We start from the raw sequence: 20578 nt of genomic DNA, 5'->3' as shown, positions 1-20578 counted from the left end.
AGATGGCAGGAATGGAAAGTATATTTCAATAATTATATGTTCACTACCAAAAATGAAGAAATGACACCGGAAATAAAAAAAGGGATATTGCTACATTCCTTAGGGACAGAAGGAATAAGGCAATATGTGCGGATGCAAAAGAAGGAAAGAGGTGAAGATGAAACGGATGTATATGAGAATGCGTTGGACGACTTAGAGAGATATTATGCACCAACGGTATGTATGGCAATTGACAGATACAAGTTTTTCAGGAAGAAGCAACAACAGGATGAGAAGATTGATGATTATTTGAGCGTGTTGAAAAGAATGGCGGAGAAATGTAGATTTGGACAGATAGAGGAAGAATTAATAAGAGATCAAGTCATTATGCTCACTAACAATAAAAGGGTGCAAGAAAGATTATGGACCATGGGAGATGGAACACTGAACAAGGTGCTAGCAGTAGTAAGAAAGGCTGAAGTATCAGTCCGATGTGCAAAAGCAGCCCTGGAAGAAGAGAAAGGAAAAGATAGAGAAGAAGTGTGTGTTGTGAGGAAAACTATAAGGGCAAGCAGCGTTGGTGCAGAAAGGAAAGATAAATTTGATGAAGAGAAGACGGAGAAGAAATATTTTCAAGCAACAAAAAATGAATATAAAAGAGAAAGCACAAATAATTTAGCATGTGTTAGGTGTGGAAGTTATACACATTTAGCGAACAGTCAAGCATGTAGAGCAAGAGATCAAAAATTTACTGTTTGTGGATTAATTGGTCATTACGCAAGAGTTTGTTATAGAAGAGATAAAACTACGAGGATAAAGTATGTGACAAGGGGAGAAGATGAGTTGAGGAAACAAGTTAAAGAAGACGATTCAGATGAAGACGATGACGTTTTTATGATAAGAGATTTTATTTTGGATGTAAAAAGTAAAGGAAGAAGTAAACCCCAATGTGAAATTGAAGTGGCGGGGGTAATAGTGATGTTAGTGGCAGATTCGGGATTGCCATATACTATTGTTAATCTGGATATGTGGAAGTGAAAATTTGTGAAGGAGATTGGTGTAGATCTAATGAAAAGTGACATAAATCCAAGAGGATTCACTGGGAAAAGCATTCCAATGGTGGGGTGTAGAGATGTGACATTTGTGTTTAAAAGGAGGGTGGCAGAGGGAAGAATGTATGTTGCAGAAAATGGACCAAGTGTTTTAGGATGGAAAGATCAGGCAAGCTTGGGTATAATACTTAATCCGAATGCAAAAGAGCAGGTTATGGTGTTGGGTGAGAATGATGATTTAGTGGAAGAAGTTAAAGATGATGATTTCACAGAAGAAATTAAAGGGAAGTATAGTGATGTGTTGTTCGGAAAAATGGGGTTGCTTATGGAATTAAAACATGAGATAAAATTAGAGGAGAATGCTGTTCATGAAAATTATAGAGTAAGAAACGAACAGTTTACAGTAAGGTATGAATTGGGAAAGGAATTAATAAGGTTGGAGACTTCAGGAATGGTTGAGAGGGTTGAGTCATCGGTATGGATGGGTGCGGTTTTAACACAAAATGATGGTGAAGGAAAATAAGTTGTTTTTGGATTTGCATCAAGGAGTTTGACACCAGCAGAAGAACTTTATTCTGCAAGGGAGGCCCTTGGTTGTGTGTGGAAAAAGGAATATTTCAGAATAGCAAGAAGTGAAGTTGCGGACTGTTTGAGTAGATTGCCCTTACCGATTAAAGAAGTACCTAGGAGTGAGTGGAATGGGTATCAAATTGCTGTGGTGGAGGAAGAATTCGAGAAGTCAATTGTGTGGCTTCTGCATTATGGAAAAGATGGGTTGATGGAGGAAAAAAAAGAGAAGGTTTTTGAAGTTTGGAGTGAAGGGAAAGTGAGTGCAGATGAAGGAAGGAGCTTTTGGAATGTGAGAGGTGAGTTGAGTGTGGAATCAGGATTTGTTTACGGAGGAGGGAAAGTCATTCCTCCCAGAACTTTGAGGGGAAGAGTTGTAGGTTTATGTCTTGAAGGACATTTCGGAATTGTTAGGACAGAGAGGAAAGTGAAAAGTTTATTCTGGGGTGCATTGCGTGGGGTTCCAGGGAGGGACAGTTGATGAGGGAATGGCGATATGTTGAGATCGTCTTTGCGATGTTTAGCAGAGTTGCCAATAAAGAACTTTACAATGATTACGGAATAAGAAGCATCTTTACAGAGTGGGTGCCCCAATAATTAATTAGGGCAATCTGGGAAATGCAGACTTCGTTCTGTTCAACTGAACCGGCAATTACACCAACAGTTTAACTGTTAATGATGTTCAAAAGCAATGACCAGGAACGCAAAGTTGTATTTTCGTCATAAAGTTCGCAAAACTGCACACATTGTTTTGTTGGAATTCTAGGAAAATACCACGAAATTACACTTTCTTAGCGAAATGTATCTTGCATGACTGAGTTTTAAGCAAGCACGCATCTAGCATAAACGTCTGGAGGGACTGACTCGAGCAGAAACTGCCTCTCAGTGAAATACTATTGTGCAAAACCTGGCTATATGCAAAGAAGTATTTTTGATATCAAACAGCACATATCGCAATAGTAGTCCATGGCACTGTGAAAGAGCAGCGAGGTTAACCAATGGCTTACATAGGCTTCCCACTGCTGTAGGATGTAGCTAACACAAAGAACATATGATAGAGACACAATGGATGAAGAGAGCTGAGTGAAAGCCTAAGCTGGTGTGGGTAAGCAAAAACATCAAATGTATCTGTTCGAAGGCGGCCAAACCCAGTAAGAGCATTGTAAATGCTATTCTTAGAAAGAGGGATGTTTTACCTGTGAGTACGTGTTCACCTGCACATGTTTGTATGTCTGACTCCATAAAGTACTTGTGTTTATTCTTTGTAAAGTCAGCAAACTTTTAATTAAATGGATAGAATACGGTTTCTAACAAATAAGGGTAATTTACTCTCTGTATAAAGAATACATGGCTGCTACCACCTACAGAAACATATGAAGGATACATCGCAAGAGTTCATGAAAAATGAGAAACATAAATATGTTCCGACCTTTTTGCCAATTGCAACAATTAAATGCTTGGGCAGTTCAGGGTTGTCAAAGCAGTAAGGACACTTCTCCATCCGTGCAGCCAGTTTTCGGTGCTCGGAGATTGCCTGCTCTCTTTCTCGCTCGTCTTCTTTATCTGCACTCTCCTTCCTTGCGGTTTTGGAAACAAACATGTCATCCAGAGTGTAGTATTCTTTGTCCGTTTTCTCCATGAACTGCAGTACAAAGAAAACCAAACAGATAAATGTACTATTAAGTGGATTTTAGAAATCTAAACATAATCCAAAAATTCACCTTGAAAGAATGGCTTTAAAAAAATTCAATAAACAAAAGGCTAGATTAAAAAATGTTTACAACAAAGGTGACAGAAGCACCAATAAGCAGCACATTAAGAAATGCATCTGTTACCTGTTAGTATACTGTAAAGCTTTAACTATGAAAGAGAGTGCAATGCATACCATAATCCAAAAAAAGGATGATATTGATGGCTGCTGTGAATTCTTCAGGTAAAGTAGGTGCAGTGGGATATTCCACATAAAACTATTACAAAACTCACTTCATCCCCACACACCTTGGCTCTCAGTGACGGACAAGTTACTTACTTTCGTGAATGCCTTATCTTGTAGAGATTCTATATAGCTGCAAATTCTTTACCTTAGAATTATCCCCAGACATCAGACTGGATCCAGAATTGTTTTTGTGACAAGTTCTCCCTGCGTGCTAGAAGGTGGAGTCGGTCAGCTCTGTGTAGCGTCACCGCTAGTGACGTGCGAGGTGCCTATATAGGCGCCACACCCGTGCACTGATGTCAGTTACTTTTCACGACTTTCCACGCCAGGAGTATGGAGCCACGAAGAACACTGACCACTGGTGTGGAAAATTTTGAAAGGGGAACGCCCTGTCCCTAGAAATTCGATCCCAGAGCAGTAAGGACTCTGCAGCAAGATTGTGTCTCTACCAGATAAGGCGTTACCGAAGATAAGTAACTTGTTTGTCTGGTAGAGACTTATAGCCACAGATTCCTTACCTTAGAATAGATATCCAAGCAATACCTTTCCTAAACAATTTCATGCCATTTTGTGAACGTGTGCGAGGAAGTCTTCGTTGCTGCCTGGAACGTGTCCAGGATTGGTACTCTGTGCACTAAGGTAGTGGTCGCAGTCTTGGCTCTGGAGGAATGAGCACTTAAGTCCTCAGGGGGTTACTTCTTGGCCAATGCGTAGCAGATTTTAACACGGAGCACAATCCACAGTGAGATGGTCTGTTTCTGCACAGTCTTTCCCTTCCTCTCTCAGACATATCCTACAAAGATTTGGTAGTCCACCCAGAACTCTTTCATGTGGTCTAGGTAGAATGACAATGCTCTTTTTGGCTCCAGACAGTGACTTTGCTCCTCTTCTTTAGAGGGGTGTGGCCGCGGCGGGGTGTAAAAATTAGGCAGAGTGATGGGCTGGCCTACATGAAAGGGAGTGATGACTTTCGGCAGAAAGGAAGCTCTAGTTCGTAGAACCAGCCTGTCTGGGTAGATGTTCAGGTATGGAGGCTTGGATGACAAGCCTGAAGCTCACTGACCCTCCAGGCAGATGTCATTGCCACCAGGAAGGCTGTCTCGATAGTAAGGAGCGTGAAAGGACAGATGTGCAATGGTTCAAAGGAAGCGCACATCAGGTCAAGGTTAATGTCCCATTGAGGCATGATAAAAGGCAAAAGAGGAAGCATATATTGCAAACCTTTCAAGAACCTATGTACAATTTGAAGAAGGATGGCTGGTCAGGCAACCACAGGAAGGCTGAGATAGCCTAAAGACAACTCTTTAGGGTATCCAGAGCACAGCCCTGCTGTAAATGGGAAAGAAAGAGAAGAACCTGAGAAAGGGTAGTATAAAGGTGGTCAACCTGCTTTTCTGCACACCATGCTACAAACTTGCCCCAACGGCAGGTGTATACGGTTTTTGTGGAGGGACGCCTGGCTGCCAGAATAACACTGCAAGCTTCGGGCAGAAGGTCGAAGGCTGTCAACTGCCATGATCATTCTGCACACAAGAAGGCGGAGTGTTGATAGGTTTGGGTGGATAAATTTCCCCTGCTGCTACAGAAGATCCTCCCGGCAGCCGGACCGGAGGACCGATGACCATGCTCAACAGCCCAATACCAAACTCTCCGAGCCCAGTCCGGACCACAAGTATAACTTGGGCCCGGTCGTTCCTGATCTTGAAAACTCTGGGCTAGAGTGGTATGTTCAGAAAGGCATACAGGAGGCCTGAGCTCCACTTGAGACAAAAAGCACCTCCGAGCGAGAACCGCCTTGGTAACTCCAGTGCGCAGAACTGCTGACATTGCACCTTCTTGTTGGTGGTGAACAGATCTAACCAAGGCTCTCCCGACTTCTGAAACAGCCCTTGCACCACCTTTGGATGTAGATGCTATTCGTGATCCGACAGGTATATACGGCTGAGTTTGTCCGCCCTAGCATTCAGAGAGACTACCAGGTGTTTGACCACCAGGGAAATGCCCTGACATTCCAGAGACGCCGGGCGTTTTGACAGAGGGGCCATGACTCTACCCCATCCTGTTTGTTGCAGTAACACAAGGCAATGGTGTTGTCCCTGAACACCTGCACTAGCCTTCCTTGATGGAAGGCAGAAAGACTTTTAATGCCAGCCGGACCGGCCAGAGCTTCATAAGGTTGACGTGTACTCCAGAGGCATCAGATCTCCACATCTCCCAGATGGCTGCCCCATCCCAGAAGTGACACATCTGTTACTACTGTCAGATCTGGTTGGGGAAGAGAGAGGGGTTTGCCACTGACCCAATCACGGTTTGTTAACCATCACTGCAGATCTTGTGCAGACCCCTCTGAGATCTGGACCATGTTGAAGAGAATTCCCTGATGATCAGTCCAACAGAAATCCAGGATAGAAGCTGAAACATCGGTTTCATAGCCTGAATATTCTGGACTCGCCGTTCGGGAGTATAGGCCCGAAACTGCCCCATGTCCAGAACAGCTCCAATGAAAGGGAGCATTTGAGAAAGAGTGACTTCTGTACGGTGATAGTGAACCACAGTGAATGCATGCAGCCCGTCATAGTCTGGAAGTGGGAGGTGACAGCCTGTGGTGAGCCCACCTCCAAAAACCAGACGCTGAGATAGGGAAAGACTGGCATCCCTGATCATAGCAGATGAGCTGTAACAACTGCCATCACCTTGGCGAACACCCAAGGGGCGCTGGCAAGGCCAAAAGGGAGCACAGCAAGCATAAAGGGCTTGTTGCTCACAGTAAACCGCAAGTAACGCCGGTGGGCAGAAGGACAGGAATGTGGAAGTATGCGTCCTGCAAGCCAATGCTACCATCCAGTCTCTAGGATCCAGGGCAGACAAGACCTGAGCAAGTGTGAGCATTTTGAACTCCTCCTTCCTGAAGAAGAAATTGAGAGGGGGCAGATCGAGGATAGGACAAACCCCTCCATCCTTCTTGAACACAAGAAATTAGCGGGAATAACAACCTTGACCTACTTCTGGCATCAGCACCCTCTCTATGGCTCTCTTGGTCAAGAGTCGCCACTTCTTGGCTGAGGAAAGAAAGATATTCTTTTGTAAGCCATTGCAAGCAGAGGGGTAGTCTCGGAAGGGGAGGAACTAGCCCCTCTGGACAATCTGCAGAACATATTGGTCCGATGTTATAGGCTGCAAGTGATGCAGGTGATGGCGATCCTGCTGCCCACTGGGTGCCCATGATGATAAGGGGGCAGACTATAAGGGTTTAGAGGCTGCTGCTGCTGGGGGTATAGGGGGAAAGGTTATGACTGTCAAAACTGCTGGCAGCCTGACCCACAAGGTCTGTGGACACTGCCTCATCAGCCATGCAGAGGCTGTGAAGGTTACAAGCCTTGGTGGCTGGGCAGGTACAGACACAGATGGAAGCCCCTTCCGTGGCCATGAAAGGAGTGGGGGTGACAAGGGGCCATGGAAAGGACTAAGGACCTGGCCATAGCCCTGCTGTCCTTAAAGCCCTCCAGCGCTGAATCTGCTTTCTCTCCGAAAAGATGGGAGCCCTTAAAGGGCATGTCCATAAGCAACGCTACGACATCCCTAGAAAAGCCAGTCATCCTCAACCAACTGTTGACAAAACTGCTTTGCCCAGTGAGTTGGTGGTGTGCAATCCACATAGGATCGTGAACTCCGATGCATCTCTCCCATCGGCAACCACCTGGGAGAGTGCAGTCCGGACCTCTTCCGGGACCATTGGCAGCACCTGTGCAACTGTATCCCACAGTGTGTGGGAACAGCGTCCCAAAAGACATGCAGTGTTTATGGACTGCAGTGCCAGCGTTTTAGAAGAAAACATCTTCTTGCCCAGCCTCCTGGATTCCTGATGTGGTGGTGCGGTTTGGAATGTCCCTGGATTTACGTGGAAAGTGAAGGCTTGGACCACTACGCTCTCCAGGGTAGGGTGTTGCATGAGGAATTTGGGGTCCCCTGGGGCAGGGCGGCGGACAAGATTCCTGTTCACAGGAGACCCTGTGCTGGGCTCAGACAAAGACTCAAGCAGGACGTAAGTAAGAGCCTCATTAAACAGGTGAAGCGGTTCAGAAGGGGACACTCACGGTTAAAGCACTTCTGTCAATACGTTTGTCATGACTGCCACAGAGAGCAAGCTAAGGTCCAGGACCTCTGTCGCCTTCCTCACCACCACTGCAAATGAAGCTCACTCCTCAGTAGCCATGGTAGGGGGAGAAGCATGCCAGTAGCTGGAGAGGTATCAAGTCTGCCGCCGTCCATCAAATTCTCACACTAGTCCATGTTAGTGGCATAAGGATGGTATTCTTCAGGGTCCAACGACCCTTCCCACTCCTCCGCAAGTCCTAGCCCATACGAATAGGGCTCATGCTCCAGCATGGGAGGCATGGCTCCAGTCGGCATCTGGCGACACTTATCTGGCTCTGTGTTGGAGTCGAAGATCTGACTGGGGACAGGGTCGGCATTGGGATCAGCATCTGGGAAGGTCGAGGTGGCCTGACCGGCGCCGGTGCAGACCCATCTGTGGATCGAAGGGACCAAACAGGCGCCACAGCCACCAGCGTGGATTCAGTGATGGCCCCTCCAAACCCGTGGGGCCCAAAGGTGAGCAAGAGGGAACAGGCCACCCAAATATGAAGTGCATAGCCTCATAAAATTCTTTTAACTGGATGGGTGGTGCTGAGGTGGCCTAAGCATTGTCTCAACCACAGAGCCAGTCCTCGAATGTCAATGCTCACTTGTCTCATCGGCCAATGGATGAGAAGTCGAAGACCTCTTCGACTTCTTTTTGTAGCCTAACTTACCCAAATAACTGGAGGACTTCGAGTGCCAAGAGGATCTCTGAATCTGAGACCGCCCCCAGGACCTTCCTGTTGACCAGGAACTGGATTGTCATGGCGTCGCACGTCGAGCAGCCAGGTGCTTGAGGGATTGCTCCAGGAAGACCTTTGGGTTCATGGCGCGGCAGCTGGAACACGACTTGAGATCGTGGTTGCGCTCGAGGCACCAAAGGCATACAAGATGCGAGGCAGTCACTGACATCCAGCAGTGACAGGTGCAGGGCTCACTGTACCACTGGATACAAGCTAGCCTGGCTGATGAGGGGTAATGCCCCGAAACCGGTACCAGGATGCTTGTTTCCGGTCCAGGGAGGACCTGGCTCGGCAGTTCGGTCTCGACTGTTCCCATGAGGCACAGGGACAAAACGGATTTGCATATGGCTGAGTCTATACTGGGGTGGCATGGTGCGCAAAAGAACGATGGATTTAACTCAGATCTACTGACTAGAGGAGAATGATTGATTTGCTCTGCATTCCATCCATCATCTGTGGAGCCATTTGCCTTCTCGCCCTAAGTGTGCCGGGTATGCCCAGACGTGGGTCCAGGGCTCACTGTACCCCTGGATTCAAGCTAGCCTGGCTGCTGAGTGGTGATGGCACGAAACCTGTCCCAGGATGCTTGTTTACGGTCCAGGGAGGATCTGGCTTGGCACGTCGGTCTGGACTGTTCCCATGAGGCAAAGGGTCAAGACTGATTTGCATATGGCTGGTCTAAACTGGGGTGGCACAGTGAGCAAAAGGTACGCAAGATTATGAACTTTGCTGTGACTACCTTTACTTGAACTGTACTGAATGTTTCTTATTCATATATTTACAAGCTTGTAAATATATGAATAAGAAACTCAGAAAGTGAAAACCATGATGTATTAAATGCGATTTGAATACAACATCCAAAAGTGAAAACATGAAGTGAAAATAAGAAATAAAAGAAACGTTGGCAACAAATCAACACAAGCATCTTTGTTATTAGACAGTTGAACTGAATATTCAGCCAATACAGTGCCCAGGGAGACAGACCAAAGTTTCGGTTCTGCCCAACAATAAATTTTAGGTATCGTCATCTCTGACTTGTTTGGCATGTACCTTATTACGAATTGTTTTCATTTGGGCTCTTTTTTGTTGTGTTCAGTATGCTTATGCATCTGTTGTGCAACAGCCAGGCTGCCCTCTTGCATTCATTTCTGTGTATGCACTATATATGTTCATGTAAACCCCCTAATGGTTGCCTCCACTGTATCTCACACTTAGTACTTTACATTTTTCTTAAGATTAAATGTTGTTTTTACAGCTCAGTTTTTGTTATCAATTTTAAGGGAATATAAATTCAGTCAATGAAGAGTAGCACACCCATTTCTGCGATTCTTCCCAAGAGTATGTGTGCTACAGAATAGGGTGGTTTCTTAAATCAGCTGTGTATTGCTGTAGGTGTATGTATTTTTAACTAATTTTATGTGGTTACTGTTTTAATCTGTGTTTTGCATCTCTGGGATTTCGAGTATTCCACACTGTACCTGAAGCACATGTCCTTTGGTTGATATGCATAAATGATTTAACATAGACTTCTCCTGTTTTACGATAGCAAGGATCATATGCATGTTTTATTTTTTTATTTTGAAGGATCTAAGTTTATGATGGAACCTTTTATAGGAGCAACACAAGTAGAACAGTAAGATTACAGATATATGTTTAAGCTTTCACAGGATCCTTCATCATATAAAACTTACCTGAGCCTATTAAAACACACCGATGTCATCCCCTTAGGATGGTAGGGGAAATACGAAATAGGGTGCAAAGCTTTTCCTTTCCAGAGATTAGGAGACACTGGGGTATAGAAATAAGTTTGTGGTATTAATAAAAGCCTCATATCTCACAAATGTTGTAGACAGCTTGATGGGAAGTGGTTAGCAGGAGTATGTTATGGCTGAAATTTTTTTACCACACTAGGTTTCAGTTTTCGAGTTAAAAGTATGTGAACAATAGTTAAAAATTCACTATTGTTGAATAATGCATTGCGCAGATGTGGGGAAAACATGACAGTACTTAGGAGACAATTGAAAACTAAATTCAGGCGGCAGTGGGCGTGGCCATCAGCCTCACTTTTCTCAAGGTTTCTTAATCTGTGGGCATGTATAATACTGAAAAGGTTCATGCCTGAGGGGGCATTGATGGGACATTCATTGGTATGCAGATGAACGTTGATTGCGCTGTGGTATTGTTCCTGTCTTGATGGTAGAGCAGTGACATATCATGGAACGGCCAAAGGTAAGCCTGTGAGGCTCAGGCTGTCGGAGGGCAAGGAGTATAACAATAGAAGAAGATGAAGAGTAACCACTTAAGGGGAATAACACACTCCCTGGGAATAGAACCAGTGATTAAAATTATATTATGCTAGCATCTGACGCCCTAGTGATTGTATGCATTAGATAGCAATAAATCTGATCTCTGCAGAACAGACAGCAGACAGAAAGAAATAACACATACTCTAATTATCAACACTTCCAAAACAATGCTAATGATCCTGTCACTGTCAAAAAGATTTAGGAATAACATCACCCTCAATGGAACTCCACTAGAGGTGGTTGAGGCATTTGACTACTTGGGAGTTAGGGTCAACAATAAGATGAAATGGAACTCCCACATGGCCAAAATGCTCCTCAATCACAAGCGAGTCTGGAGCAATTTTAAGAGAACAGCGGGGGTCTACCAGTAGACCAATAGTTCCGGCCCTTGTGGTGTATGAGGGGAAAGCACTGTCTTCAGCAGTGTACGGGTCTGAACTCTGGGGGTTTGAGAATACTACTGACATGGTCAGATCTGAGAATAAGTTCCTTAGAGATCTGGTTTCTCTTTCAGTTTCAACCCTTTTAAAGCCCCTTCGTCAGGATATGGGTAATCACTCGATCAAAGATATAGTCCGCCTTCGCCCATTATTATTCTGGGTGCGCTTGAGATGGACACTTGAACTGGCAAACTATGCGGTTGTCCTTGACGAACTTATTAAATTAAACAGCTGTAACAAGATCTTGTGGTTAAGTAAATTGAGACAGCTGGTCTCAAATTTGGGGCTGGGCGAAACCTGGACGAGACAATGTCCACCACCCAAGCAAACTATCACGAAAATATATTGGGATTGGGTGCAGGCAGAGGAGTTACACAGCTCTAAATGGGGTCCCTTAACCGAACAGTTTCTGGAGAATAAACCTGTTAGGAAGTTTGAATCTTTCCTCGACTTCATTCAAAATCCTAGAGACAGAACACTCTATCTGAAGCTGAGGTTTGGGACACTCCCACTCAATGAGATTGCAGAGGGTTGGAAAAAGTCTGGTTCTCCACATGTTCCTTGCCCAGGGTGTCAAGCTCCTAGAGAATCATTACCCCACTTTCTGTTTGCATGTAAAGCTTACAGGGTGGCAAGAAGAAGATGGTTGAAACCAATCTGTAAAGAGTTGGGCTTCAGGTACCACAGGATGGCTCAACGGATCCTAAAAACTGATACCACATCTTTGACCATTGTGTGTGGGGTAGCAAAGTACCTGGGCAGTGCCTGGCAGACGCGCACAAAGCTGCTAAAAAACAACATGATCTAGTCGATTACGGGCACATGCAGATTGATGTTCCTCGATTTTACTGCTGTAGCACTTTAGGACTCTTGTTTTTTATAGTATATATGTTTTTTCTTGTATTTTATCGCCTTGTATTGGCCATATGTATTAATGAATTGTTTTATTGATTAGAAAATGTACATACTTTTATGATAAAAAATGTTATCGAATAAAGTACATACTACTACTACTACTACTACTACTACTACTACTACATACTCTATGAAACTGTGATCTTCTACATGACTACTGGGAGAAAGTATTGTCTGATATTGAGATCGTTTTGAGACTGTTAAAACTGGCAGACCCAAACAGCATTCTTTTAAGCTGGAGGCAACATAGGAGGAAAAAATAAAATTTACATTCATAGTACGGTGCTTCTGGCCAGGTGAGGGACAACTCATACCGAAACATACTAGATTGGCATGGTAAATTGGATATGGAGAAGGTGACAAATATAATTCATGGTGCTGAACATTCTTTTTACAAAAAAGTGTCATCCTTCGCTGGACTAATTCTGTTCTAACCAGAGAGAACTCAGATGCTCGAAAACATTAATGGGGCTGCAGATTTTACCACTGTAATACCTAATAATATGTATAAGTCGAACTCCTTTGTTGCAGCTTCAATTTGTCTGATTGGGGTACAATTTAATCCATCTGGATGGGGTAATCAACGGGTGCTACTGGTAAGGCGAAGGGATGGTTGGAACTTGCTTGCTTTGAAAACTTTAATAAACATTTTGGGGAAACAAAAATGACTTCCAGTTCCCAGAAGGTTATTTGTAATTCCTATCTTTAAAAAAAAACGGCTTTAGGAGGGTGAGACAAGCTTTTATTTTCTTACAACTTCTAGTGTTACCATTTTGAACACCAAATGTTTTACAGTTCGCCATCAGACAAAGGACAAAATGTAAATAATATCTGTATTGTAACTTATGTTTTTTACATGTGTATAATTCACCTGGATTTTATAACACTCGTCAATTTGCAGTCTGTTTTACGGTATAACGTAGGCTGTATGACTTTTATCGTTTTAACCTTAAAGCCGAATAAAGTTTTATTGGAGTACTTGGACTTCCAGTTGTGAAAACAGGAAGAGTTGTGGGCGTTGGGGATTTATGCACTGATGGAGGAAGAAAGAGCAGTAAGTAGGAAACATCATACACTTGAAAGAAGAGTTTTTTTGGGTTAGTTTATTTTTTTAATGGTATTAATAATTTTGTTGTGATGTACACAAATTGCTGCAGTCTCAGAGGTCAGTCTAACAGGTAATCTGGCAAAAACCCGGAGACACTTTTTAAGACAACCAATCTGAAATAATGCTAGAGCCAAAACTACTTGAACCTGGAGTTAGAAGGTAAAACACAAAATGCATTAATTTACCTAAAAGAAACTAGATTGCAAACCTTTGATCACGTGGGATTGGGTAACAAGATCATAATGAGTCCATTGATTTCTCACCAGGTTCAGGACCTTTGTGCATTCTTCCATGGTTGGTGGCTAATGATCTCAGCCAGGCTACTTAGGATGCACCTACCACCATAACTAGACAGCCTGGGAAAATTATGTCTTCCGCACCCTAAAAACATATCAAGAGAATCATTCAGGTGTCATCTACAAAATTATTAAACTGGCTCATAAATGATGCTTTACAACTGGTAGTGTTTGCACTGGTTCAGCGCACCTTGTAATATAGCACATTGTGCAATATGCTGTTTGCTTGTGCTTCTTCAGCTCTAAACCGGTCTATTCCTCCACACGACTTCAATGATAATTCACTGTCTCCAGTCCATTATCACAACCACTGCTCAAACCTCTAGATTTTAATCGATGTCCAAAGTAAAATGCAATGCTGTCTGGCTGGCAACACCGCTCACTGTTATGATCCAAGTTGTACGTTTCTCTACAAATACTGCTAATGCGTCAAAGCATCATGACGATGTAAATCAGATGCATCAGGAGATAATATACAGACAATGTCTGTAAGAGGTAATACTGCATCAGATTTTCCTCCTTTTTTTTCTTTTGTATCCAACTAATTTTAATGGAAAGGTTGGTAATGCTCGAGGAAGTAAAAAAGGGAAGGTTGTAGAAGTTAAAAAACATACTATAAGATGGTGGACATTAGTCACAAAGGCATTTTGGAGAAGTTGAACTAGTACTCCTAACTTACATGCCTTTGTGCACTACATTTGAACATTCAAGGAGTATTAATGTACAATTAGTACAAATAGCAAGGACCGTGAACTCTTGGTATTTTTACTAATAGGGAGGTGGATATTTTGGCGCCAAATCCTTGTGATGTGTACAAATATCTAAAAATGTACTCCTGTAGTGCTATTTTTGGTACTTAAATACTGGTCGACCACTATGTCTGCTATATTTTAACGGTATAAATACATTCCCTCTACTCTTCAGCTCTCCGTATACCCTCACTCCCCCATCAGTATGCAATGTAAACCAGAAATTAGGACTTTGTAACAATGTTTAAAATACACCAGTGCACAGCTGCAGCCACACTGGACAGAGACGCTGCAGAAGAAGATATTAGAGGATTTAAGGGATTAGGATTCATATTTTATCGTCTTGATGTGAGATGGTACTATTCAAGCAAAGTCCTCAATCTGCAGTAAAATAAGATGGGTGGACACACATCTACAAAGACATAAAAATGGATGAATACAGTTAATATGCCATAATAGTACAGCGAGACATCAAATGTCAGCCACTGCCAGGATTGGGAAATTCAGTGCTGTGACAGAAATTTCAACTGGGGAAAAGCATCTAATTTGGTTGTCGCTGTGAAAAGCATGAATTTCTTGATTCTATTAACTTTTCTTTAGTTTTTGAATCATAATTGAAGCTTTACACTACTTGTTATTCAATTTAGCATGCCGCTACTCTGGAGGCGAATGTTCATGTTTTCCCATGTGTCCTTTGTAATTGTCTCTGATCTACAAGTATAATAGGCAGATTCTGATTGCAAAGTTCGCTCTGGAATGACAAATCTAAATCCTCCACAAAGGGCACCATCTCCTTCATTCCTGAAGGATTTTTGTTAAAACTAATCATCTTAGACTGCTGTATGCTTGTTATGAATTTTCTATATTAAAAAAATGTACGCATTCGTTTTAGAACTCGGAGAACCTATATGACCTTCAAGACTGATGACTTGTAAGTATGTTCAAAACCTGTTAAAAGGATGATCCAAAGAGAAGGGCTATGTAAACAGCCTCCGGAGAATGGCACCTAACCATAAACTCACCTTAAAGCTATTTGCAAGAACATATAATCTGCACGTGAAGTTGCAAATCAACACAGAGACTGTATAGGAAAATCACATGGCGCATAAAACCATCTTTACATCACTTAGTGGTCTTCTTGTTCCTACCCTCTGCCATTTTAAGTGTTGTTCATCAATAATTTAAGAATGTTCATTTCCGTTAAACATTAGTGTAAGGGAACTTTTGTGTCAGTTGGAAAGATGTTGCAGATCCCTTCAGTCACTGACATTTGGAACAAATATTATGGGTTGGCACCTTAATAATATTTTCCTTTTCGTGGCAATCATGTATTAACATATTCTGCTTTTATCTATTTTAAACAACAAATTTACTTCAGATCACCAAATGATTCTCATACAGACTTTTACTTGGTCACACAGAGCAACTGGTCGAGATATTTTGGTTTAACATGAGCGCAAGTAGCACCATACAAATTGGAATCGGATAAATCATAGCAGTAGGCTGTCATGATAACAACTTCAGTAAAGCTTTAATTTAAATAAACCAACACTTGCTAAACTAGATTTCAAACAAAATTGTAAAACCTAAATACATTTATATTCACTTAAAAAAAGGTAAGTTAAAGTTAGGTGACAATGTCAGTCATAATGATAGGCTTTAAACCTGAAAACCACTGAAATTCGTCAGTTCACTAGGAAAACTATACGTTGCACCCCGCTGCACAAAGACTATGACCTCACTTATTACATCTCGCATGACATGTTAAATAACATCATTGATGACATCTCAAATGACATCAGTGATGACATCAGCCACCCTACTACTATTCAATTTACTCTATATTAGTAGTATGAAACATCTACTATGTGCTCACCATCCTTTTAACAACAGTCCACGCTGGAGCTGTATGCTCTACATCTGGAGTGTGGAGACCTCTTGTGGTTGACCTTATGGCTGGATTTTGTGGCCCAGAGAGTATTAACACCTTAACTGCGGCGGCAATTCCGCCACGGTGCGCGGCATACCATTGAGTGGTGGGGCTACGTCAGCCAACGGACATGAGCAGCACTATGGAGGTACTGCTCGCGACGGCCGTTGGCCGACGGGCGCAACAAAAGGGTTAAAGAAAGACTCAAATACATACTTATGGTCGTTTTGAATAAAAATGTATTACTTTAAATATTTTTGTGACAATTATTATTATTGAGCATAGATTGTAAATTGTAAATTGTTGTGTCTTGTAAAGCGCACTGCTACCCAGAGGCCTCGTAGCGCTATAGACCGCTGGGGAACCCGTCCTGGCTTTCCCTGTGAGATAGTCCCTCCTGGGGGTCTCTAAGGTGAAACCAGGCATCCCCGGCGTTTGTGTGGGGCCGTTGTGGAGATGAGGCAAGCTAATGCCCAGAGTTGCCGAGTGTGCTCCCTGGTCGGAGTAGGCACCGATGCGAGAATTATCAGTCCGCTGATCCTGGTCCAAGACCCTGCCGCGTCGGGAATCGAACCCTGGTCCCGGGCCGTTCTCTGCACTCGGGTCTGCCGCCTCTAACCAGTGAGCCACACCTCTCCATAGCCATTTGTATATTAATAGGAAGTACATTGGATCATGGTTATTGCTAAAATATCGTATGACTGTTTTTTTACAAAGCGAATAAGTATGCTTAAAAAAAAAAAAACCTTTATTGACCAATTAGCATTACCAAAATAAAATTTTGCATCGAATCAGAGTATCCTACATATTAGGTCATGTGCGGAGTACATTGAAAAAAGGAAAAGACCAATCAGAAATAGGCATTATCTTGTACAACACGGCAATAGCACCATTGATCAATACATAGCTGCAGGATGTGGAGACAGCACTGTAGGGGAAGGAGCAGGCCCGGCAGGGTAGAGATGGGGACATGGAAGGGAGCGACCAACTGACCAACATCGGTGGCCGCTGCGGGCGGAGTGACGGAGGGGAGCGCGGGAGGGGCAGTCTGGCTCGGATGTGGTCGGGTATGAAGGTATGTTACTAAAGGGCCCCATATGTCGGTTCGGCGAGATCTCGCAGGCATAAGGTCGCAGAATTCATATATTAGGGTCTGGCATCTCGAAGCAACTTCAAGCCATTGGGCGAACTTAGGCGCCAGTCTACAACCCCAACACATGGACACCCTATGCCGCACAAGGACGAGCAGCATTGCAACCAATCGGAGAGAGGCGTCCAGGCAAATTGTAACAAAGCCCAGCAGGCATAACGGTGGGTCAGGCTGGACCGGTGTAGAGGTGATCTCAGTAATGGCGGCACAGACCTCCCGCCAGAAGACCGAAACCCTTGGGCATAACCAAGCAAGATGAGAAAAATCTGCGGCAGGGGCAGAGCAGTGCAAGACGATATAGCCTGTGCAAGTATTTGAAGAGTATAAGAGAGGCGGTAGTTAGGAGATAGTTTCTTCGTCTGGTTACAGTAATAGAGCCAATCAGCTTGGGAAATGTCCACACCAAGATCCTCGCCCCACACAACACGGGCGCGATCAGTGGAGATGGACGACAGCGTAAGGGTGTATAATTTGGTCACCAACTTCCGGGAGTGGGGGGCGGGGGGGAGTATATAAAGTCAAGAGAGGGCATCGAAGGTGGAGGTTGTATTGTATTGTATTGTATATTGGATTTATATAGCGCTTATCACCCAGGGGTCTCTAAGCGCTTGCCTTGGGAACCCGTCCTGGCTTTTCCCTGTGAGATAGCCCCTACAGGGCATCCCCAAGGTGAAAGCCAGGCATCCCGCCGTGGGGGGCCGTTGTGGAGATTAAGCAAGCTTAATGCCCAGAGTTGCAGAGTGTGAACCCATGATTAGGCCAGGCACCGAAGCGAGAATTATCGATTCCGTGGACATTTGAGCTCAAGACCCTGCCGCGTCGGGAATTGAACCCTGGTCCCGGGTCTGACCTCTGCTTCAGGGTCTGCCTGCTCTAACCAGTGAGCCACACTTCTGGGGGAACGTGGGATGTAACTTCCAACAGATAGCCCGCAGCTGATAAAAGAGCAATGTATCCAAGGACCAGAGGCGGCAGGGAGAAAATAGAACTTTCTTCCGGGGTAGAGATCCCAGGCAGGCGGCATGTTTGGCCATGCCAGAGGGTTGGAGGGGAGGGAAAGCAGGATGATGTACAATTGGCATAGTATTAGCCGATAGCGTCGGAGTCTTGGAAAGCCGACACTGTCCCAACCAGGCCCAGCTCAAGGTCTCGACCGTGTCCACCTCAGTTCATGAGCAACTGGCCAGGGAAAACAGGGCGGTGTTCAGTGGCCAGGAGGCTGCAAGGTCAGCCTCAACCGCAAAGTGCGGCTGGTATGCGGTGAATCCAGAAGTGTAAAAAGCTGGCCTGGGCACTTAAAGCATAAAGCTTTAAAATTGTGGGGCGCCCATGTCACCAACCGACATGGGGAGAGTAAGGATATGCAATCCTGGATTGTTTGCCAGCCCAGACAAGGGATATAATCAGGGAATGGATCTTACGAAAGAAATGGGCAGTTAGAGGTATGGGGATATTCAAAATGAGGTAAAGGAATTTCGGGAGGACCACCATCTTGGCAATGGCTATACGACCAGCAGTGACAGGGGGAGCTGGTTCCAGTGAGGTCTTTTGGACTCGAGCCAGTCCACCGCACGACAAAAGTTGGCCCTCCAAAGGTCATCTAGCTCTCTGCTCAGCCAAATACCTAGATAGCGAGTGGGGCCAGAAACCCATACGAAAAGAAAGTCTGGGGTGAATGGCCTAGTGGCATCAGCAAGAGGAAACAGAACTGATGCTGGAGAATCCACCAAACCGTATTATCTTGCGCCCGAGGAGACTGAGATTTTTTTGGGGGTGACGGACATACAATGTAATATCATCCGCATACATGGAGACCAAGAGGGTGCAGGCCGAAAAGCAGATGCCCTTCTGAGTGTGGTGTTGCCGGAGCCTGGCAGCAAGAGGCTTCATCGCAATGGCGAAGAGCATAAGAGAGAGTGGGCACCCCTGTCGGGTTCCATGTTCAATCAGAATGGGATCAGAGATTTTTCCATCGATCCAAAGGCGGGCGGAAGGGCGGGTGTAGAGGAGTAAAATTTTACGAATAAAGATGCTGCTGAAGCCGAGGCATGGTAGAAGAAAGAGTAAAAAGGGCCACTTCAGGGTGTCGAATGCCTTGGTGGCATCGAGAAGAGCAGCCACTGCAGGGAGGCTAGGATTAATCTGATGAAGAACAGAGAATATGGTCTGGAGTTGTAGGATGTGGCGCAGCCAGGAATGAAACCGGACTGGTCAGGGGCATGAGAAGGAGAAGACGGAAGGCTAATACCTTTGCGAAAAGTTTGTCAGTTTTAATTAAAGAGAGGGGGTGATAAGAATCGCGGCTCTCAGAAGGTTTGTCCGGCTTAAGTAAAAGCATTATCATTGCCTCATGGAGCGATGGCTGGAGGAGACCATGGTCGAAGGAGTCGTTGTACATGGCGGCCAAATGCGGCACCAGAAGAGGAGCAAAGGTCTTACAGAACGAGGCGGGGAGGGTGTCTAATCCAGGGGCCTTATCACCTGGCAAACTGTTAATAGCAACAAGTATTTCTACTTTAGAGAAGGGCTCGTCTAGAAATTCAGGGTGATAGTTTTCGAGCCAAACAAGTGCGAGGGTGTCAAAATATTGGTTGAAGTTCTCATGTGAAGGGGTGGAGCCCGTGGTCTAGAGTTGCGTGTAATAATCCGAAATAGGTATGCTTTATATATATTTCTTGTGCTGATGCCCCATATAAAGTCAATAGGTCTGTCTTTTATATTATGGTGTTATGACCCTTTGACAAAGGCAGAAGCCAGTAGGTCTACCTTATTTAAAACGAAACCCCTTTATATTGGAACTTTACGATAAAAAACCCTCCGAAATTCACTGAAAAAAAAGAAGGTTAACGTGACATAGTTAGGTATGGTAATAATATCTTACATTACATTTACAAAACAACCTCAAACATTCACTGGAAAAATAAAAGGTTAAAGTGATGGTAAAGTAAGATGAAACAGTAAATTTAAATAGAACATTTTAAAATACAAAAACACTAAAACTCACTAATTATTGAAGAAGCTATTGTTAGAAATGGGGGTCTCTAGCTGGCAGAGGTATGCACTTTTGTCAAAGTAGGGACCCTTGCTTCTAGTCAGGATAAGGGGATTACACACTTTTGATAGCCCGTGCTCACCCCCTTAGTAGCTTGGCATGAGCAGACAGGTTTATCCCAAAGGAAATGTATAAAGTATTTGTACCCAAACACACAGTAACACAGTGAAAACACCACAAATGGTCACCACACTAGTTTAGAAAAATAAAGTATCTTT

General features: G+C 44.1%; 1 protein-coding gene across 1 annotated transcript in view; it reads right to left on the bottom strand.

Annotated features, from left to right (window-relative positions):
• CWF19L2 (CWF19 like cell cycle control factor 2) overlaps window positions 1-20578 on the bottom strand; it is a 1214198-nt gene that overhangs the window by 351047 nt on the left and 842573 nt on the right. Inside the window, exon 13 of the mRNA XM_086935247.1 lies at window positions 3028-3240. Coding sequence (XP_086791373.1) covers window positions 3028-3240 — 213 coding nt within the window. The remainder of the gene's footprint in view (window positions 1-3027; window positions 3241-20578) is intronic.

Source organism: Lissotriton vulgaris, chromosome 8 (assembly GCF_964263255.1).
Source record: "Lissotriton vulgaris chromosome 8, aLisVul1.2, whole genome shotgun sequence".
Classification (NCBI taxonomy): Eukaryota; Metazoa; Chordata; class Amphibia; order Caudata; family Salamandridae; genus Lissotriton; species Lissotriton vulgaris.
Note: the sequence above shows the minus strand (reverse complement) of the source record. Positions and strands in the feature narration are given on the sequence as shown.